At 35.6% G+C, this 22,060-nt stretch overlaps 1 protein-coding gene across 1 annotated transcript in view; it reads left to right on the forward strand.

Moving 5' to 3' along the window:
* LOC145330829 (uncharacterized) overlaps nt 1-22,060 on the forward strand; it is a 49,278-nt gene that overhangs the window by 20,835 nt on the left and 6,383 nt on the right. The window contains exons 14-19 of the mRNA XM_080175493.1: nt 2,079-2,177; nt 3,324-3,422; nt 3,585-3,683; nt 4,143-4,241; nt 9,546-9,644; nt 12,783-12,881. Coding sequence (XP_080031619.1) covers nt 2,079-2,177; nt 3,324-3,422; nt 3,585-3,683; nt 4,143-4,241; nt 9,546-9,644; nt 12,783-12,881 — 594 coding nt within the window. The remainder of the gene's footprint in view (nt 1-2,078; nt 2,178-3,323; nt 3,423-3,584; nt 3,684-4,142; nt 4,242-9,545; nt 9,645-12,782; nt 12,882-22,060) is intronic.

The following is a 22,060-nucleotide window of genomic DNA, read 5'->3' on the forward strand; positions in this document are numbered from 1 at the left end:
GCATTTTTTTTGATTAGGTGTTCAAATTGCATATGGTAAAACTATTTTTCTTATTTAAATGTTATCCTAATAAGATAAAAGTTATGCTTGAAAATTGTTTTAATAGCTATTATTATATGTCGCATCTTTAAAACAAGGATGACAACATCCATAAGTAGCGAAGCATAAAAAATAAAATCATGGATGGTAATATGTACAAGTAGAAGTGTATTTATTGATTGATTTATTGGAGAAAATAAAAACGAAACCCTGTTTTATTTGTATAATAATGACGGTCAAAGTAAATTACATAAAAGATGCTCATAACAATGGCAAAAATTATTTTGATAATGATATCCCAAAAAAGTTTTAAAACTGGACCAAAAACACCAAAGATATGGGGGAAAATGTAAAAAAATATAAAAATAGCCAAAAACCTGCAAAAAGGAAGTCTCACCGTCATGGTTGTTTTCTTTAAATAACAGGAAATTTAATTTTGATATGTATAACTGAAAAAAATTTGGAAATCGTACCATAAACACCAGATATGGAGAAAAATGTGAAAAATACAAAAATAGCCTAAAACCTGCTGAAAGGCAGTCTGACCGTCAAAGTTGTTTTCTTTAAAGGACAGGAAATTTAATTTGGATATCTATAACTAAAAAAATTTTGAAAATCGGACCATAAATACCAAAGATATGGAGAAAAATGTGAAAAATACAAAAATAGCCTAAAACCTGCTTAAAGGCAGTCTGACCGTCATAGTTGTTTTCTTTAAACGACTTGAAATTTAATTTAGATATATATAACTGAAAAAAATTTAAAATCGCACCATAAACACTGAAGATATGGAGAAAAATGTGAAAATTACAAAAATAGCATAAAACCTGCTAAAAAGCGGTCCTACTGCCATTGGTGTTTTATACTTAATTGTGCTCCTTAATGATGAGAATGTTGTCAAAAAATTTCAGCTTTCTATCTTTTATAGGAGCTGAGTAAATCCCATTTCCCCCATAGCGTTACGGACTGACGGACGGACGGACGGACGGACAAAGTGAATTATAGAGTAGCTTCGCTACTAACAAAGTGAATTATAGAGTAGCTTCGCTACTAAAAATGTGAAAATTAAGATCAGAATTTGCGTAATTTTATACTCATTTGCGTCATTGCGTATTTTCGGATTTTTCTTCATCAGCTTTGACTAAATTTGATATGTATACTAGGGTGGGTCGATTTTGGACATTTTTTTTCTGAGGCCAAAGCGGGGATCTGCACTCAATTTATATAGATATAATACACCTCTGGATGATTTAAAATTTATCCTAAGTCTTAAACCCGCTGATGACCAGACATTCAATTGTATAGCTATTTGTAAATGGGAGTCAAAAATTTATTGAATCAGAACTATGGCTTCATGGTGCTCCCTGGAAATGCCTTGAGGAGCTGAGTCAGGAACTTTTGTCCGTTTCAAAAAATCTCGTTCATAGCCTGAGAAAATCTAAAAAAACCTCTACAAATTGGACAATTCTCAATAAACCTTAAAAATTTTTGTTTTTTTAGTGATTTCTAAGGCTAGGAACGAGATATTTTGAAACGGACAAAAGTTCCTGATTCAGCTTCTCAAGGCCTTTCCAGGGAGCACCATGAAGCCATAGTTCTGATTCAAAAAATGTGTTGAATGTCGTCTTTGCATACTAATAAGTAATGAATTAAATTTTTAAGTGGTCGTGTTCTAAAACTCAATTTTTTAAAATTCTTTTTTGGTCAGAAATGTTTTTAAGGTTAATTTTATCTGTTGCATATCCCCGCTTTGTCTAATTCCGATATGAACCCACCCTAATGTATACCCCCCCCACTTACTAATCTAGAAAAATTATGAAGAAAATAATGTAGCAATTTTGAGGAAAAACTGGACAGGACTGTAGAGGATAAATCAAGTTTTCATGGTGGGTTTTGTTTAATATATGCATACTTGGTATGGGTTATTGCCTGTTGCATTATTACACAAAATCAAAATCTTTTGTATCAACTATCTGTCTAAGTATAAATCTGTTCTGTACTACAGAAATACAATCTATCTAATATAAATTTATATCTAGAAAGGACCAGTATTGTTCTTGCATTAGAGAGCAGAAATATGACTTCATTGAAGATTCTTCTAGAACATGGAGCTAATATTGACACTAAAGATAATGACGGTTAGTTAAAAGATATTCGTCTAAAGAATAATTCGAAAGAATAATCCCTAAAAAAAGTTATTTTGTTATTAAAGGGAGTGTGAACGTAAAAATTTCTCATCTGATTATCAAATCTTAACATTTACTAAGCACATTTCACTACACCGATCAACCAAAAATGTCCTATTCACAAAAATATCCAGAAATAATGCCTTGATTTTATGGTATTTTGAGAGGGAAAATGGAAAAAACAGGGAAAATCTGAACGTTTTTGTTTCTTATAATGTTTGTAGGGATATTTAACTTGTCATATATAGTTGAAACAATTTACTTACTGTTAAGGATTTATTTTATGCTATAAAATTGCCAATTCGTTTTTTTATAACGTAGTAATTAGGTAATAAAGACATATTTTAAATTCGTAGTATTGACAAAAAAATACCTCACTGTCTACAAAGGGTTGAATCTCAAAGGTTATATAAAATAATAATATCCTTTTTTATTGTGTTGAACAATAAATAACCCACTTTGGAGAATTAGTTTACACTTTTATCACACTGTTTATAAAGAAATATTGCGTCTTTATTATTTACAAATTTGTAATTAAAGGTGGGCGAGAGATGGGCCATTTAAAGTTAATTGGATACTAATAAAAAACCTGTTTCTGGCTTTGTTATTGTATTTGGTTTTCAATAAAAAAATATTGCTTATTTTATCAATTTCTAAGTAACTATACATTGGATTAAAGCAAGGATTATGTTAAAAGTCAGCTTAACTGTTAGGAAAAATCTAGAACTATGTGAAAAAGTTTAATTTTAGCTATAATGGGAGAAAAAAGCAATTTAATGCACATTTTATATAATACGGAAAATTTCTTCCTTTCCCAGTACCTTATAAAAATCGCCGGAAAAAGCCGTTTTTTAAGCAAACAAAAGCGCGTTTTGCTCTATCTGTGAGATATTATGAATGAGATAATGTTAAGATTTGATATTAAGATGAGAAAAATTTACGTTCACAGTCCCTTTAAGTTAGGTTTATACAACAAAACAAATTTTCTTGCTAAATATTTATTTGGTTGTTTTATCTTTTTGTACACCTTTTTTTGTATATCTAAAACTGTTCACTGAACTAAAGAATATATTATGAAACTTATATATTTATATCTAGGACAGACCTGTCTCATGTATGCCTCAAGGAAAGGAAACACAGACACAGTGAATATACTTCTAGAACATGGAGCTGATGTCAACTCTATAGATAATAGTGGTATCTAAATATTTGTATCTTCAGTATATTATTTTATCAACTTTTTTATCTATCTACCTAAATATGTACCTCACAACATATATCTTTCCATCTATCTTTTTATCCTGTATTTATCTACCTACTTATATATAAGCCTGTAGAATCTTATGTATTTATATCTAGGAAGGACCAGTCTTATGTATGCAGCACAGCATGGAAACACAGATATAGTGAAGATACTTCTTGAACATGGAGCTGATGTCAACATTAAAGATAATATTGGTTAGTAAAAATAATATTATGCAACATTTATAACTTTAATATTTGTTATCTACACAATCATTTAACAATATTTATCGAAATATTTGTCTATCTACTTGTCTATGATGTATCTATCTCTGAACACCTCTGTTTCTAAAACAATGAACTATATCCTTATAATAAAGTAACAGGATGTGTGTTTATCTGTGTGTCTGTCTGTACCAAAGGATCTTGTTAACCGCTGAACTTTACAGGGTGGCTTCTCATATGTCCAGAAAGGTACATAACTATTTTGGGGAAGGGTAACACCACCCTACCAAGAGAAATCACAAAAAAAATCGAATATTTATTTTACATTTAGAGACTTGAATGCAATATAGATAGGTAATGTATTATTTAAAAAAATTTAAGTGCCACAAGAGGTTTCAAGGGGTGTAGCCGCTAGTATATATATAAAGTATCAAATATATTGATATTTAGGATACACCAGTCACATGTATGCATTGGAGAGTGGAAACACAGATATAGTGAAGATACTTCTCAAACATGGAGCAGATGTCAATATTAAAGATAATAAAGGTTTGTTAATTACATGATATTGTTACATTGACAAGCCTCCTAAAGGGACAAATGTCCTAATGCTGATGTTAATATTACAGATGAAAAGGGTTTGTTAACTACATGATATTGGTACACTGACAAACGTCCTAAAGGACAAACCTCCTAATGTGACATCTCTTAACTGAGAGTTGATTTTATAAGGATATCTGGTCAGTGTCCACAAAGGCTCTAGCTTCTTATAAAAGCGGGAAGTTTGTAAATATTTTACTCAACACACTAAATCGTTACAATTTTCATGAGAAATACGCATTTTATAAGGCATACAAAACGCTCTAATTTTTGTTCTATTTAACGTAATTTTGTAATTTTTTTTGCTGGTTATTTCTTTTTACATATACTTTTATTATTTTATCAAAAAAAAATTTTATCTTTTTTCATCATTTTTTGGAGAAATTAATGCTTAAACTAAGGGTATCTTTAAACGCAAAATTGACGCACTTAGAATAAAAAATGCGTATTGAGTACAAAGGGGGGATAATTTCAAGTCATGCATGTACCAAAGATATCTTTTTTTCCATAAAATTTTAATGTTTAGTCCACCGGATATTACCCTGAAAATCATATATCAATTTAGGAAGATAATTTTTGTAGAATAGTTACTGAATTTACAACTTTATGTACACTAAAAGTATAGTTAAGATCAAAGGCGTGCAAAAGGTTGGTGTAGGGGTTGTTTACACCACCCTTGTAAAATTAAGGGGGATGGATACACCTCCCTAGGTGTCCACCCATGTCCACCCTCTTGACAAGAGCCTACACCCTCAGATACACCCCTCTATAAATTCCAAGGGGGTGTAAAGGAAATAAATTTACACCCCTTAAAATAAAGAGTGGGGGGGGGGGTGTTTAAGGCGAGTGTATAAAATTAAGCCACTGATTAAGATAATTCTATGCTATCTATTTTTAGATAAATTAATCATTAATTTCCAGACTTAACTAAAAAAAATCTTGCAATATTCTGTACAACTGTACTGTACAAATTTTAATCAGTAAATAAAAGTGATTGACACAAGAAGGAGCTCTCATACATATGTAATTAAACCACAGTTAATACCTCTAAAGATCTTGATTAATATATATTTATAACTTTTAATATTGTTTACAATAGTAATTAAAGTTAATGTTGGGGAGGGAGATATTTCCCAATCCTCTTTTTAAAGTTTGTAAAAATGTATTACTTATGTAATGAAGTTTTGGTGACATACTTAAATAAACTATCCTTGATTTTGGTTAAAGGGAGCTGTTAAAAGTTGTAAGTGTCAAAAAATTTAGGTGGTTATAAATTAATGGAATATAACCTGATATTATTATCATTTATGTACAAAAAGATTATAGATACAGTATTACACTTTTTTTCATAAGTAAATTGAATATTTTTTTTATTTTTTATTGCAACACAATTTATTTGTTTATCTCCTGGTACAAGATTCAACATTATTATTAGTTAAATCTAATTTTCTATTGAAACAAGCATTCAACCATTTTTACAGTATTATTGATTTTAATATGAATTATTAAATATGTATTATTAACCCTTAACAGTCGGGCCCCTTGCCGCACCTTAATCGGTTGGTGATGGGGTGGGCGTTCAACGCTCCCCCCCTATTATCTCAGTTCCCATTAGACCTAGAGGGCTAAATCTTTTTTGTGCAAGTCCCCTGTTTGATAATAAATTTCCGACCTTTTATAAGTCAAAGTCAATTTTTGCTTAGTTCACCTTTTTATTTAACAACCTTTTTTACTTAAAGATTTTAAACGGCTGTAATTTTCTTATTTTTGAAGCTAGAAGAACAATTTTTTTACAGAAAATGTTTATCTTTAAGTAAATTTTATATCAGAAATATCAAATATAAATTTCAGCGGCCGCAGCAGGCGGTCAGCAGGGAAAACGGCTGCGGATCTCTATGAAATTTAGATATGTTATGTTAACATATAAGAAAAGCTTACGTTTAAAAAGGGGACGTAACTGAAGATTTTTTTATGCTGGGGGGGGGGGGTTCTCCGGAACCACTTGATGAACCATGAAAATTTTTTGGACTTAAAGGAAGCCTGCAAGAAATACCACGCTTTAACTGCTGAAAGACTGCCACAAGTAGACCAAATACCCCAAATTTGAAGCCTTCAGCTTCTATAACAAAAAAGTTCTAGGCTTTTTAAAATGACATTTTATGTACAATGAAAATTTTGAAAGAATTGCAATGCTCATGTTGAAAACTTTGAAATTAAACTACGTGGCCTAGAAACAAAATTATAAGCTTATTTTTGTCATAAATTTATGTTTCCAGTAACTAATTATATTTTTACAATAAAAATACCCATTTTTATAGTCAAAATCATTAAAAAAAAATTAAGTTTTACTTGCGTTGTACCGAATGTACTGTAGCCAATCAGAAGGCTGAATCAGCTTAACAACCAATCACAGCTAAGCTTGTATTAGTTTACCCCTTTGTTTCCGCTATGATTTTCATTTAAAAAGGCAATTTAAATCGATTTTTTTTCATAGATTTTGACTATGAAATGTGGTGTTTTTATTGTAAAAATGTAATCAGTCACAGGCAATCTAAGTTTCTGACAAAGATAAGGTTATAATTGTATGTCTAGGCAACGTAATTTAATATTGTTTTTTCTTTTATGAGCATTGGAAATCTTTCAAAAATTCCATTGTACATAAAATGCTATTTTGAAATGCCTAGAACTTTTTTGTAATTGAAGCTGAAGGCTTTAAATTTGGGTCTTCTTGTGGCAGTCTTTCAGCAGTTAAAGCGTGTTATTTCTTGCAGGCATCCTTTAAGCTTTTAGGGGTATGAACATCTTATGGTTTCAAAGTCAACCCCCTACCCCCATCCCCTAGCCCCCTGGGGCTCAAAACCCTCCTAAGAATGAACATAACCTTAATTTTCTCAGAAACCATTTGACCAATAGGGATGATTTTTTAAACTTAAGCTTTTATGGTTATAAACTAACTTCTAGTTTAGAAGTCACCCCCCTGCCGCCTACTCCTAGCCCTCCGGGGCTCAAAAAAACCCTAAAAATGAACCTAACCTTAATTTTCTCAGAAACCATTTGACCAATAGAGATGAATTCTTAAACTTAAGCCTTTATGGTTATAAACTAGCTTTTGGTATAGAAGTCACCCCCCTGCTGCTAACCCCTAGTCCTCCGGGGATCAAAAAACCCCATAAAAATGAACCTAACCTTTATTTTCAAGGGGGTGACTTATAATCTAGGAGTTAGTTTATAATCATATACACTGTATTGTAACTATTGGTGAACTTTAATGATGTCATGCTTATGAAGCCCTAAATAAGATTTCACAAAATCTATTTATCTAACAACTGCAAAATATCCTTAACCTTAAATATCTCAAGGGGACTTGCACAAAATTTTTTAGCTTACTAGCTCTAATAGGAACTGAGATAATAGGGGGGGGGGGGACGCCCCACCACCCCCCCCCCCCCCCCCCCGACTGATAAGGTGCAGTAAGGGGCCCGACCGTAAGGGGTTAATTAAGTGAATCAGTCTGTTAGACCAATGGTAGAAACTCAGCAGATAGACGAGACAGACAGACAGGCAAGAAGAATGATCAAATTACAGTTTGACCATAATAGACAATTCATTAAATAAAATCCAATAGAGAACCTGTGAATGATCAGACAGATGGAGGGATAGACAGACAGACGGACAGACAGACAGTTTTTGAGGCATTAACAAATTAGAATTAGGCTATGCTAGATGATTCATTGAAATCCGAAAAAGAGGCAGTTAGACAGATAGACTGACAAGTGGAGTGACAGACAGACAAAAAAACAGACAGACAGAGGGACAGACAGACAAAGGGGTATTGCCTAAAAACAGTTTGGCTGCTATATGAATCATTAAAACCCACCATAAAAAGAAATTTACATTAGTTTCATTATTTCGATACTCAACGCCCCCCCCCCCTCCCCAACTCAATGGGGTTTATTATTTCTTAAAACCAATAAGTGACTTCTCAGCATAATAAAATTGAATATACTTTTTATTTCATCAATTTATCTTAAATAGAACGAAAGTTATAATCATTTTATTGTCTACAAGAAAAATGCTTTGAGTAAAAATCAACCTAATTGTCAGTAAAAACGTCATATTTATGCATATTTACACAGTAAATAAATTTTAAAATTGTATTCTATTGTAATGAATAACTTAAGGGGGTTGTATGAATTATCAAAAACCTAAAAAAAAACCTAATTTGGTTAAATTAGTCCACGTAAAGATTGATTTAGTACAGTACGTATGAATAAGTTGTCAATTTCCTGCCAGAGTCCTTGTGTGTCGGTCATGGTGTCCAGCTTTTACTAGAGATATATGTCATATATATTAAAGCTAAATACCTAAATTTTTTTGTGAATCCTTAAGCAATAAGGAAATTCCTTGATAAGAAGGTCATGGCCGATTTCTGACCAATTTTCTGTTTCATACCTGAAATTCTCTTTTTAACAGGTGCTGAGATAGAGGGAGGGGTGGCATAATTTGTCCCCTCCCCCCCCCCCCTGATCTATTAAGGTGCGAATTGGGGTCCAATTTGTAAGGGTTAAGTAAAACCTCCTAAAAATAAAAATGAATAAATCTTCCAAAATTTGAGTAAACATTTTTGAATTTTTGGAAACTTTTTATTGTTTCTTGACATTCCAACATGGAAGGAAATGATATCCCAAATTTTGTTGAAAGAAAGCAAGGAGGAGTTGGAGTGTTCAACAATTTGACAAAAGTTTACCAATTCTCAAACATAACCTAAACATGGTGGTGTCTTAGTATTTTATAAGGCTAGGAATGAAATATTTTGAGACGGACAAAAGTTTCAAAATATCCTGTTCTTTGCCTTAGAAATGACCAAAAAACCTCTAAAAGTTGTCCAATTCTCAAACAATGGTGGTTTTTAGTCATTTCTAAGGCAAGGACTACATATTTTGTAACGGTCAAAAGTTTCTGATTCTATTCTTCAAGGCTTTTTCAGGGAGCCCCATGAAGCCATAGTTCTGATTCAATAAGTCTTTGACTCCCATTCACAAATAGCTATACAATTGTATGTGTGACATCTAACAGATTTTAGACTTAAGATACATTTTAAATCATTTACAGGTGTATTATACTTATAAAAATCCCACTATGGTCTCATATAAATATATCAAAAAAGGACCCACTCTACTATCTACCTCTAAAATTTTCTCTGTGTCTATAACTATGCTATGAACATAAAGTATCTTTTATATTTATATCTAGGAAGGACAAGTCTTATGAATACAGCACAGATTGGAAACACAGATACATTGAAAATACTTTTAGAACATGGATCTGATGTCAACTCTAAAGACAATTATGGTTAGTTATACTACAATATTTGTATCTTTAGTATATTATTTATTTAACTTCTTTATCTACTTAACCCTTAACAGTCGGGCCTCTTGCCCCACCTTAATCTGTTGGGGGGGGGGGGGACGTTTAACGCTCCCCCCTATTATCTCAGTTCCTATTAGAGCTAGAGGGCTAAAAATTTTTGTGCAAGTCCCCTGTTTGATAATGAATTTCCGACCCTAAGTAAGTCAAAGTCAATTTTCGTTTCCTTCACTCTTTTAATAACAACCTTTGTTTTCAGGTCCTTTTTTACTTAAAAATATCAATCGGCTGTAATTTTCTTATTTTTGAAGCTAGAAGAACATTTTTTTTGCAGAAAATGTTTATTTTTATGTAAATTTATATTAGAAATATCAAAATATAAATCTCAGCGGCCGCAGCTGTAGGTGGCATCTGCCAGCCGCCGAAGTTGTCGGTCGGCAGGAAAACGGCGACGGATCTGTATGAAATTTTTATATGTTATGTAGACATGTAAGAAAAGCTTAAGTTTAAAATTTGAAGTCTCTAAGTCAAAAATTGCGGCCACAGGAGCTTTTTAAAGATTTCTGGAGACTTGCAGGATCATACCTGGAACCTAAAAATGACTTGAACACTTATATCTAATATTAGGAGGTACAACTAGAGAATATTTTAGTAATTTGGTAAGATAAAATGCTTTGTTTAAGTCAAAATATTCTTGCTCTTTACCTGGAAGACCCTGCCAGGTTTGCTGGCATCCTGTGCCCGCCAGGATGGAGATATTAAAAAAAATCTAACTCTCAGTTATGTGTCATTTCCATACTTAAAAAGTCACGCAGTTTGGGCTCTTTATCTTTCACACACAGAAAATGAGATAGAAAAAAACGGAGGGGGGGGGGGCGTTCAACGCCCCCCCCCCTTGGACCATTAAGGGTTAAATATGTATGAAGTATTTATCTCTTTATCCTGTATTTATTAATATATACACATTTTCATCTCGATCTACTCATTCTGTGTATCTATAACTCTTCTCTACAGCATATATAGTAGAGTGGGTTAATTTTAATAAATTTTAATTTTAAAGGAAGCCTGCAAGAAATACCACGCTTTAACTGCTGAAAGACTGCCACAAGTAGACCCAATACCCCAAATTTGAAGCCTTCAGCTTCTATAATAGATACAAAATTATAAGCTTATTTTTGTCTTAAATTTAGGTTGCCAGTAACTAATTATATTTTTACAATAAAAATACCCATTTTTATAGTCAAAATCATTAAAAAAAATTAAGTTTAACTGGCGTTGTACTGAGTGTACTGTAGCCAATCAGAAGGCTGAATCAGCTAAGCAACCAATCTCACCTGATCTTGTATTAGTTTTCCCCTTTGTTTCCGCTGTGATTTTCATTAACATATTCAATTTAAATAAAATTTTTAGTAGAAGCTACTCTATAATTTGAAATGTCCGTCTGTCCGTCCGTCCGTCTGTCCGTCTTAGTTTGGGGGAAACGTAAATTTCTCGGCTCCTATAAAAGTTAAAAGGCTGAAATTTTTTGACAACATTCCTATTATTAAGGAGCACAATTAACTATAAAACTTCAATGGCGGTCGGACCGCTTTTTAGCAGGTTTTAGGCTATTTTTGTATTTTTCATATTTTTCTCCATATCTTTGGTGTTTATGGTCCGATTTCCAAAATTTTTTCAGTTAAAGATATCAAAATTTAATTTCCTGTCGATTTAAGGAAACAACTATGACGGTCAGACTATCTTTAAGCAGGTTTTAAGCTATTTTTGAATTTTTCACATTTTATTCCATACCTTTGGTGTTTATGGTCCGATTTCCAAAATTTTTTCAGTTTTAGATATCAAAATTAAATTTTCTATCGTTTAAAGAAAACAACTATGACGGTCAGAATTGCCTTTTTTCAGGTTTTTGGCTATTTTTATATTTTTTACATATTTCTTAATATCTTTGGTGTTTATGGTCTGTTTTTTTAATTTTTGTAGTTAAACATATCAAAATTAAATTTCCCGTTGTTTTGAGCATCCACTATGCAATTTACTTTAACCATCAGTCAGTTTATCATAGTACTGAAATATAAATATTAAGAAATTAAAAAAAAATGTTGAAAAGGTTTCGTGATTTTTTCCTAATATACATGCTTTTGACAACTAATACCTAAATTCTTATTTAATTGTTTGTGCTTCGCTACTTATAGATGTTGTCATCCTTGTTTTCATAGGTTTTGACTATGAAATGTGGTGTTTTTATTGTAAAAATGTAATCAGTTACCGGCAATCTAAATTTCCGACAAAAATAAGGTTATAATTTTATGCCTAGGCGACGTAATTTAATATTGTTTTTTCTTTTATGAGCATTGTAAATCTTTCAAAATTTTCATTGTACATGAAATGCTATTTTGTTATTTTTTGTTATTGAAGCTGAAGGCTTTAAATCTGGGGTATTGGGTCTACTTGTGGCAGTCTTTCAGTAGTTGAAGCGTGGTATTTCTTGCAGGCATCCTTTAAAGGTGATAATTTTACCTAATTTTTAAACATTCTACATAAAACATTTCTGTCAATGGGGGGAGACACCAATGCACATAAAAATATTTTTCCTCTGAAAGCATATTCTGGACTCTTGAATATATACCACTAACGGCTATGCCTCTAGAGGCCTCTAGTGGCATTTAAATATTTATTTTTATTTTAAATATCTAATTTGAGAAATGATTTGTCTATGGTCAATCAGCTGTTAAATTCATGTTTCTACGCAGCACCACTATGCTACGTAGAGACATTCATACTCTAGCGACACTATGTGGCAGGAATCTTTCAATTTTTTCGATTTTATTGTGATTTCTCTTGGGAGGGTGGTGGTACCCTCCCCCAAAATAGTTATAAACCTTCCCAGGACCTATGAGAATCTACCCTGTTAAGGAGAACCCGATCGGTTCAGCGGTTAGCAAGATCCTTTGGTACTGACACACAAACAAACATCCTGTTACTTTAGTATAAAGATATCTCATTTATTCCTGTCTTTAGACTAGGGGGCATCAAAGAATCAAATAATAAATCTATCTATCTACATGTCTTTCTTTCTATAACTTTAATCTGAACTACATAATATATATTGTATCTAATTTCTAGGAGAGACCAGTCTCATGAAGGCAGCAAAGAATGAACACACAGATATAGTGAATTTACTTCTAAAACATAAAGCTGATGTCAACACTAAAGATAATAATGGTTAGTTATATAATATTCTTAGACCATCCATCAATGTACCTAAACATCTAACCATATGTCTTTCCACCTTTTACTCATCTAACAATCTCTAAACAACTCTCTCTTTTTTCTACTTTTTATTACTTCCATTTATATTGTCAAAAATGTAAGCATTTTGCATATATATACAGCACTAAATAAACTACATAACTATGGTACCACTGAACTTTTAAAAAAAAACTCTTATTATTCCCTTAATATTTAAGCTTCCTTAAGTGTAATGAAAAAATTTTGACAGCCTACTACTGACCATTTTAAGGGATCAACAAAAAATTTCCAATATTCAAGAATCTGAGGTTTACTATAGGTAAGCAATATGTGAAAACTAGAGTTAGGCTCGATATAATTATCTCACAATTGGCTAGGTCTATTCAATGTTTTATTTACTTTCTTTTGGTTATCTCAATTCTGACTATTAACCCTATTCTTCCATTATCTTCTCCCAGACGATTTCTTTCTTTAAACTATTTTAGGATCTTAATATTTTTTTTTATTTCAAATTATCGCCCTGAAAGGGTTAAAATGTTCAGTTAAGTGTTAAGTTTTAGTTCAATATCTGACCACATTACGCACATATCGCTAGTATCAAATTATTTTAAAACTAAGTTTTCTTTTATTTACTATATTATTAATTTAAATTTTCTGTTTTATGGATAGAAATTTAATACTTTAATATAATTCAAATAGCAACATGAAATAAAAAATTTATTTATTCTTCATACAGTAAAATAATGGGTCTTATCGTTCTGGTCAATGAGAGTTTATTACGGATTATTGGAGCACTATGAGATTTAAACATTTATCTCTTGGAAGACTTGAGCTTATACATAGACATTTATTTCCTATATAGATCTGTCATGGATCTTGATGCAATAAAGCAGGCTGTTTTGTAAATGTTAAAAAATTGGAAGATTTCATTAAACAAAAGTTCCCGCAAATATAAGTATTAAATAAGCATAACATTGGTCTTTTTGTGTTCCTTATTTATGTGTAGCTCACTTCAAATGCTTACAACTATATCAGATTTTATTGCTGGACTGCAATGCCAGTTCTTTTAATGTCTGTAGTCTTTGTGATCCACTGTTTGACCACCAGCTGCTTTAAAAGTTAACCAAGGGACATTTTTCTCATGGATAAGTCTGACATTCAATAATAAACCTTGTATAGATTTTTTTCTGTTAGCTAGTGGATTTTTTGTCAATATCCTTTAAAACGGTAGGTAGTAGGCTGCCAAATCCTTTTAGTTTCAGAATATAGCTCAAGTATTAGGAGCTAATAAACAATAAAAAAATAATTTGGGAAGGTAACCCTGTATATTACCCTCATCCGTCCTGAAAAAAATGTTAATAAAATTTTTGACCCCAGCCAAAATGGGGTTGATTTATGCAAAAAACATTTTTGGTAAATTTCAGGTTTATATCGATACACTAGAATTGAAAGGAGGTGTCTTAACTTTTATTTTTATAGCTAGTCGGTGTTTTTAGTATGTAGTAGATGTAAAATTTTCCATAGAATTTAGATATGCAATTATTTTTTTTGTAGACCTCTTATTTTTAAAGTAATTTAAGTTTTTAAAAAAAAAATTAGTCAGCTTTAAGGTATTAAAACACAACAAAAATAAAAAATAAAATTGCCATTATAAACAAAAATAGTAAAATCTTTAATTTGACACCTTACTTTTGGAATTCTGTCAGGTAATTATTGAAAAAATCTATTTTTTTAAACGTCGGTTTAATCAAAACTTTGGAAGTAAATATATTCTATCACAGACATAAAAAATATGGGTTCATATATACCTTTAGAATCAGAAAAATTTAAGGAATCCATTGTAAGCAAAATTTAAAAAAGTAAAAAAATTTAAATAACAAAAGTGGCCTAACATATTATGTTGTACAGGCGACACTTATTTTGTCCCCTATTTACCCCCTTCCCCTTTTTACCCCAAAACAACGAATTAAGATGGTTGCCTGTTTAATACAGGGTGTTTTTTTTTAATGAGTTAAAAGTATTGCTTAATTTAACCCACTTGCCATTGACAGAAATTAATAATCTATATCTTAATTTCTTCATTGATGTGGGACATTTTGTATGAGAAAAAAATATTTAGCGATTTTCAACAAATTCTGCCTTAAAAACCGGTTTTTCTAAAGTACCTATATTTGGAAGATTTTTGGATCATGACAAATTTTAAGAGTATGCAAAAATGCGTACATTTTTAAAAATCAAATTGCGCTGCTTGTGTTTATAGTAGAAAAATGTTATGCATATCGTTAGAATCGTCATAAACTCTAGTTTTTAGGTGTTTAAGAACTATTCCTGTGCTACGTATAGTTTAGGAGCTACGTGGTAAAATGTTCCAACTTACTTAAAATTTTCAACATTTCTCACATTTTCCAATGTAGCTTCTATACTACAAATAGCATGTATGTGTTACATATATTTCCAAAAACTAGAGTTTATGACAATTCTAACGATATGCGTAACATTTTTCTACTATAAACACAAGCCGCGCAATTTGATTTTTAAAAATGTACGCATTTTTGCATACTCTTAAAATTTGTCATGATCCAAAAATCTTCCAAATATAGGTACTTTAGAAAAACCGGTTTTTAAGGCAGAATTTGTTGAAAATCGCTAAATATTTTTTTCTCATACAAAATGTCCCACATCAATGTTGAAATTAAGATATAGATTATTAATTTCTGTCAATGGCAAGTGGGTTAAATTAAGCAATACTTTTAACTCATTAAAAAAAAACACCCTGTATAATATTTTTATATAATTTCTACTATTGTAGTTTATTTACTATTTTGCAAACTTTTTATTTCAATTTTGCTTAGAATGTATTTGTAATATTTTTCTCATTCTAAAAGTATATAAAACACCTATTTCTTATGCCTGTGTAATTGTATATTTAAGTTCAAAATTTTTATTCTCCTGGGTTAAAAAAAATATTCTTCCAATAATTACTCAACAGAATTTAAAAAGTAACGTGTCAAATTAAAAATCTTACTATTTTTGTTCATAATGACAATTTTCTTATTTTTTTTTGTTGCGTTTTAGTACCTTAAAACCGACTTAATTTAAAAAATTAAATTACTTAAAAAATAAGAGGTCTACAAAAAAACAATTGCATATCTAAATTCTCTGGAAAATTAACATCTACTACTTACTAAAAACACCGACTAGCTATAGAAATAAATGTTAAGACGCCTTCTTTGTAAAATCTTAAAAATTGAGATCACACAAAAGACTTATAAAAGCACTAAAAACAGTTTTTTTTGCAGATTTTAAAAACTTTGCAGTGCTTGTGCAGGCACAATTTTTGCATTACAAAAAGAATATTTAGCATGGGTCAATTTGTTGCACAAAGTAATCACATTTTGGCTGAGGGCCAAAATTTTATCAACATTTTTTCAGGGCAGGACGATTTACTGTTGTACCGGATCGGACGTTCTTACTATCTTTTTAAAAACCAATATAGCCCGCCTCGAGCGGTGTGGCGGCACTACACGTTGAGTTGGTAACGTTGTGGCTGAAACGATTCAAGAGCAAAGCGACTCGTTCCCTTCGATTGTACGTCTCCGATAAGTTAAAGAACAAAACTGCACGCAAGTACCCACAGGGGATTTGTAAGTTTCTGGATAAATAATGGCAGCTAGAGATAGCTGCATAAAAATTGGAGTTGATACTCTACTAACAACTGTTTGTGCGGAACTGATGTATTTTCAATAGACAAGTATAGTTTACACAAATTAATGAATACATATTATATTATTATACATATAGGAAAATTACAGAGAGTATTGAGGGGGCGTTTCTGATCATACAGGGATGGCTAGGGATACACGTAGGTCTGCACAGGATATATCAGCAGGCCGGAGTGTATGTTGAGTGTCCCGTTTAGTCACGTTCAGTTGTGCCGGGGAAATCTCCGTGATGCATTGAGGATGCCAAATCCCTGGATAACTGGAGCCTTTCTCTATAAAAGTACATAAGTTAAATATCGCCTAAAACCTACACGCGTAGATTATAAAAAGGTCAGATATACATATTAATGCGCAGCATAATATGTATATTGATTTCTTGGAAAAATATGGGCTCATATGATGATATCATAAGACTTTAACAGAATATAAAAAGTACAAATGTTTCATAATTAAAACTCGAGATCCGTCATTTGTGGGCTTAAAAATTCAAATAAAAGTAAAATCAAAAAGAGAAAAATAAATGCTTTAAAATGCTACTATTTTCATAAAAATCTGTCCACTCGTTTAGGATCACAAAAATGTCATTCTGCTTAATTTACAAGTATCTCAAGTAAGACCCACTACATTTTCTCCCCTTTTTATCTGGCTAGACAGACGTGCCAGATAACATAACGCTCAAATTGGCAAAGACAATAGACTAGTCGGCCAATTATACCTATTATTCTGTCATGGTATTAAGGTCGATATCCTAGATGCTTTAGTCGCAGTGTTGTATGATGGTAAGGATGCAGGATCCAAGATGATAGGCTGTATCTCTGTCATCTGTATCTTCGGGGTTGATGTCGTTGGCAATAGCGACGTTGTCTCTGCTGTTGTCGTAGGTTCTCGCCTCTCAGTTCTGGTATCGGCCTTCTTCTTTCTCATAAGCTTCTGGTAGGAATGCTTGTTATAAAGGTAAAGGTGGGCAACTAAGGCGATGGCGGCTCCAGGTCCTACACGTAGAAATGTGAGGATGATGCATATCAGATCAGTAATAAATTTTAGCCCTAGGATGACCAGGCATGCGAATGCCATTAGATCGCCATATTCGTGGAGCCAGCTCTTGACGCTGCTCCACAAGTCGATTTCGCGTTCCATGTCAGGCACTAGATTATCAAGGGTGTACAGGGGTAGGTTGTTGGTAGAAAGTTGGTTACAATTTCCGTCTCCAATGCACAGTCCGTAGGTGATCTCCTTCAGGCTTGCCTCGGTGTAGGAGGGGAAGGTGAGGGTGTGTAACCATTCAGCTCTCTCTCTTTCCGTGTAGATTCCTCCATGGCTGTAATCCGTCCAGTTAACTAGAGGGGTGTCGATGGTCATCTCCATGGGGGCCTGAGTCTTGATGATGGCGGGGGTCAGCTGAACCCAGCCTTCCTTAGACTTGACTGTTAAGGGGAAAGTCGCGGAACACGTTACCCTTGTAGAATGCAACTTATAATGTTTAGTTGCAGCATCTGCATAGCCATCAGGATCCAAAGGTATATCTTGATAGCAGTTGACGTCGTCCTTGATCTTCTGAGTCCTCTTGGTGCACTGGAAGGTCATCAACAGGTCTCCCTTCAAGAGTCCGTAAGTCTGCTCATGTAGCAGCACTGGTTGGTCTGACTTTCCATGGTAATGGGTCTCGCATATGGTCTTCCGTAGTGTTACATCTAATTGGCTGAAGGTTTGGCGCATACTGTAGGCTAGATAATTTAAATGTACTGCAGCTTGAAGGTTCACATCTATCTGTCCGGGGTCGATGGTGGCGAGTCTGCTGAGGTCACTGGTCTTGCCCAGGTAGATCCCGTCGTGGTCCGTGGTGAGGACATTAAAGGGGCAATGCATTAGCTTCATTGCACCTGTAGTGTTGAGTAAAACTTGCTGCTGGTGGTCCACTAAGTAGGTGTCCATGGTGGTGAGGGGGTTGATGGTGTTGACCATCTGTAGAGTGCAGGAACTGTCGTTGATATTCCAGACGAATGTCGCGGCGCCAGTGATGCACTCCCCTTTATGATATGGACATGGTAGACATAAATGGTCAGTCTCACTTTCTACCTTGTTGTTGCTAACCAGGAAGGTTTCTTCTTTAAGTAGAATCTGGTACTCGGCTAACTTCAGGGTGTTGTAGTGGATGGTGTCGCCCATGCGGATGGTCTGCCCAATGCAGGTGATCTTGTCATCTTCCATCTTCAATGATCCGGCTAGGGTTGCCGAAACGTAGGTCGGGCGGTTAAGTTTTACTTTGATCGGGTCACCGTAGCCAGAAATTTGATATTCCTGGACCAGTGACATGCGGCGGCAATTTTCTGCAGTAATCTCCTCGTGTCTCATAGTTTGGGGTACCTGTTGCAACTTGAGATGGCCCCAAACTCCACACTTAAAATGGTATAGGGATACCCTCACTTCGCAGGAGTATCCATATACCTTAGTCAGGGTTGGCCTCTGTAGAATTGTGTAGCGCTCCTTCACTGGAACTTCTTCTGTAGGTTCCTCTGCTCTGCATATTGTTTCCTTGTTAAATTTCTTGATGGTAGAAGGGTTTGTGCAATCTACAATGTCTAGTGAGTAAGCCTCACTAGTTGGTGCTACCGAAGCCGTTAGCACCGCGATCAGTGGTAGGAAGATTATTGACATGATAAAATTCCACCTCGCGAGTCTCTAGGATCACCGCTTGACACACTCGTTGATTCTTGTTGAACTCCACTGCTTCGGTACTCAGGTTCCAAAAGACTGCTTGTATCTCGCCGGTGTAGTCGCTGTCCACTAATCCTGCCAGTAGAATTACTCCTTCCCGTTCTATGCTTGAACGGCCGAACAACTTAAGAAAATATCCGGGTGGTACACGGGTGTGTAGCTTGAGAGGGACGCAAGTCTGCTGTCCAGGGGGAAGGATTGTGTGGGCGGGGCAGTATATGTCATGGCCCGCACTTTCTCTCGTACCCTTGTATGGCAGCTTTGCTCCGCGTTTGACGGGGATCCTGATTGTCCGTGCAAGTGTTGCCACTGCAGGCGGGTCCATATCCTCGTCCAAGCTGTCTAGCACCTCTTTGCTCTCTTCCACTTGCTGTTGCCAAAGTGTCCCACTCCTCTGTTTCTTTCCTCCGGATTTAGCCCTCTCCCCTTTTTCGGGTGAGTCCGTGTACGGCTCTTCATTGTCGCTCAGAGCGCGCTTCTCTACCCGGGGTGCGGAAGGGTATGTGTATGTAGCTCGCTCGCGCTCTCTATCTCGGCGCGGTGTCTGCGGGGGCGAGCTTCTTCTCGGGCTTCTCTCTCTATCGGGGGTTCGCTTGGCATCTCTCCGTTGGATGCCCGAACCGGACGGTTTGCAAGATTGATCTCTCTCCCTCCCTCTCTTCTCACTCTGCTCTGTGCGCGGTGTGCGCTGCATCGTTGGTGATCTGGGCGGTGGTGTGTCCGGTAGGGGAAGGTTGAGGGGGTCAATGTTGGGCGGTGGTGGTGCTCCTCCCGGTCTATTGGGGGGTCCTCCCTCTTCATCGCTGTCATCCCCATTTGAGAAATCAACTCTTGGATTAGGCGGCTTCGCCTGCTTTTCTGGATTCAAGGGAATTTGCTCCCCTGCCTCATCTCCGTCTTCTTCAAATGGTTCTGGGGGAGAAGTTGGGTCTCCGTCTGTCATTGCTGGGGGGTAATATGGTTTTAACCGACCAACATGTACAACCAAGTCCTCCTTTTCTCCCGCTGGTATTGTCTGAATTTTGTATAAAACGTCGGCACACTTCTCGGTAATTAAGTATGGTCCACTCCAATGTTTGGTCATCTTCTTCTTCGCTTTACCGTGGTTGGGTGCCAAATAAAAAACTTTATCGCCTACTCTAAATTCGCGATTGCTGTGGTACTGCAAAGCATTTCTTCGAATGGTGCTTGCTTGACTCTTCGCCATGGCTTCATACATGGTCGTGTATCTATCCAATAAATTTCTCACGGCTGTGGGAATATCCTTGTCATCATCAGGGTTTGGTAACCGCAAAATCAAATCCGCGGGTAGAGTAGCCTCTCTACCCTGGAAGGCGAGAAAGGGGGTCACGCCGGTGCTGCTGTGGATCCTTGTGTTGTAAGCCAGGACAACTCCAGGTAAATACTCTGGCCATAGAGTCTCCCGTCCTCGGATCACGGTTCTCAGCGTCTCTTCCATGGTCCGGTGCCACCTTTCTATGAGGTTGCTCTGGGGGTTCGCCACGGGGCCTAGCTCGTGCTTGACACCGAGCTTCTGCAAGAGTTTCTTCATGATGGTGTTGCAGAACTCTTTCCCCTGGTCGCTGTGGAATGCCTGCGGGCATCCAAAGGTACAAATGAACTTGTCCATTATCGTTGTGGCGACCTCGTCAGCGGTCTTCTGTTTCAAGGGGTACGCTTGAACAAAGCGCGACCATCCGTCCTGTAGCGTCAGGATAAAATTGTATCCCTCTGGGGTTGTGTCGAACTTGCCTACCACATCCATGTAGATTGTCTGCAGAGGATACCCGTTTTGAATGGGCACATGCGCTCCTATCTTGATGTTGGCCTTGATGTTCTTCTGGACGCAGTCATGACAGACTGCGATCCTCAGGCGGATGTCTGCTTGATGTCCCACATAGTAGAAATTCCTCAAAAACTTTGATATCGTGGAGTGCATGCCAAAGTGCGCTCCAGTGGTAGTTCTGTGGCAGTGATTGAACACCTCTTCTCTCAGGGACAAAGGAACCATTATCCTGCGTCGCTTCCCTGTGAAGGTCTGTATCTCCTGCTCAATAACTCCATCTTCTGCGATCCTCAAAGTGTCAAAAATCTCGGCCAGCCGGTGCACGTCCCTACTCTCTCCACGCAGAGTTGCCTTGTCTGGTGCACGCCGGTCGACGCCAATCCATCTACGAACCTTCTCTAAAATAGGGTCGTCTAACTGATGCTTGTACACTCTGTCTCTGTACTTCTCTTTAGTGCTGGGAAGCTCGTCGGCAGGCTCTTCTTCTACAGCTCCGACATACTCCTCTTGCTCAGCCTCTTCCTCGGCTGTCGGGTCCGGCATATCAGCATCAGTGCGCCGGCTTAACGCGTCGCCGTTGGTGTTGAGTCTCCCCGGCCGATGAACCACACGGAATTCATAACCAGCCAGCTCCTCTGTCCACCTGGCCATCATGCCAGTGTTCTTCTTCAGTGATTTCAACTGCTTGAGGGCGCTGTTATCCGTATTTATTTGGAACGGCTTGAAGCTCAGGATCGTCCGAAACTTTCTGATGCCATAAATAACTGCGGAGGCTTCCCCTTTCCATGAGGGATATCTCTGCTCCGCGCCAGTCGTCTTGCGTCCCATGGCGGCGATCAACCTTTCGGCGCCATTCTGAACCTGACTCAGGATCGCACTGATAGCTCTTCCTGAATAGTCGGTGGTCAGTTGGAACGGGGTATCCGCTT

The sequence above is a fragment of the Acartia tonsa genome, chromosome 10, assembly GCF_053477335.1.
Source record: "Acartia tonsa isolate MP-2025a chromosome 10, ASM5347733v1, whole genome shotgun sequence".
Classification (NCBI taxonomy): domain Eukaryota; kingdom Metazoa; phylum Arthropoda; class Copepoda; order Calanoida; family Acartiidae; genus Acartia; species Acartia tonsa.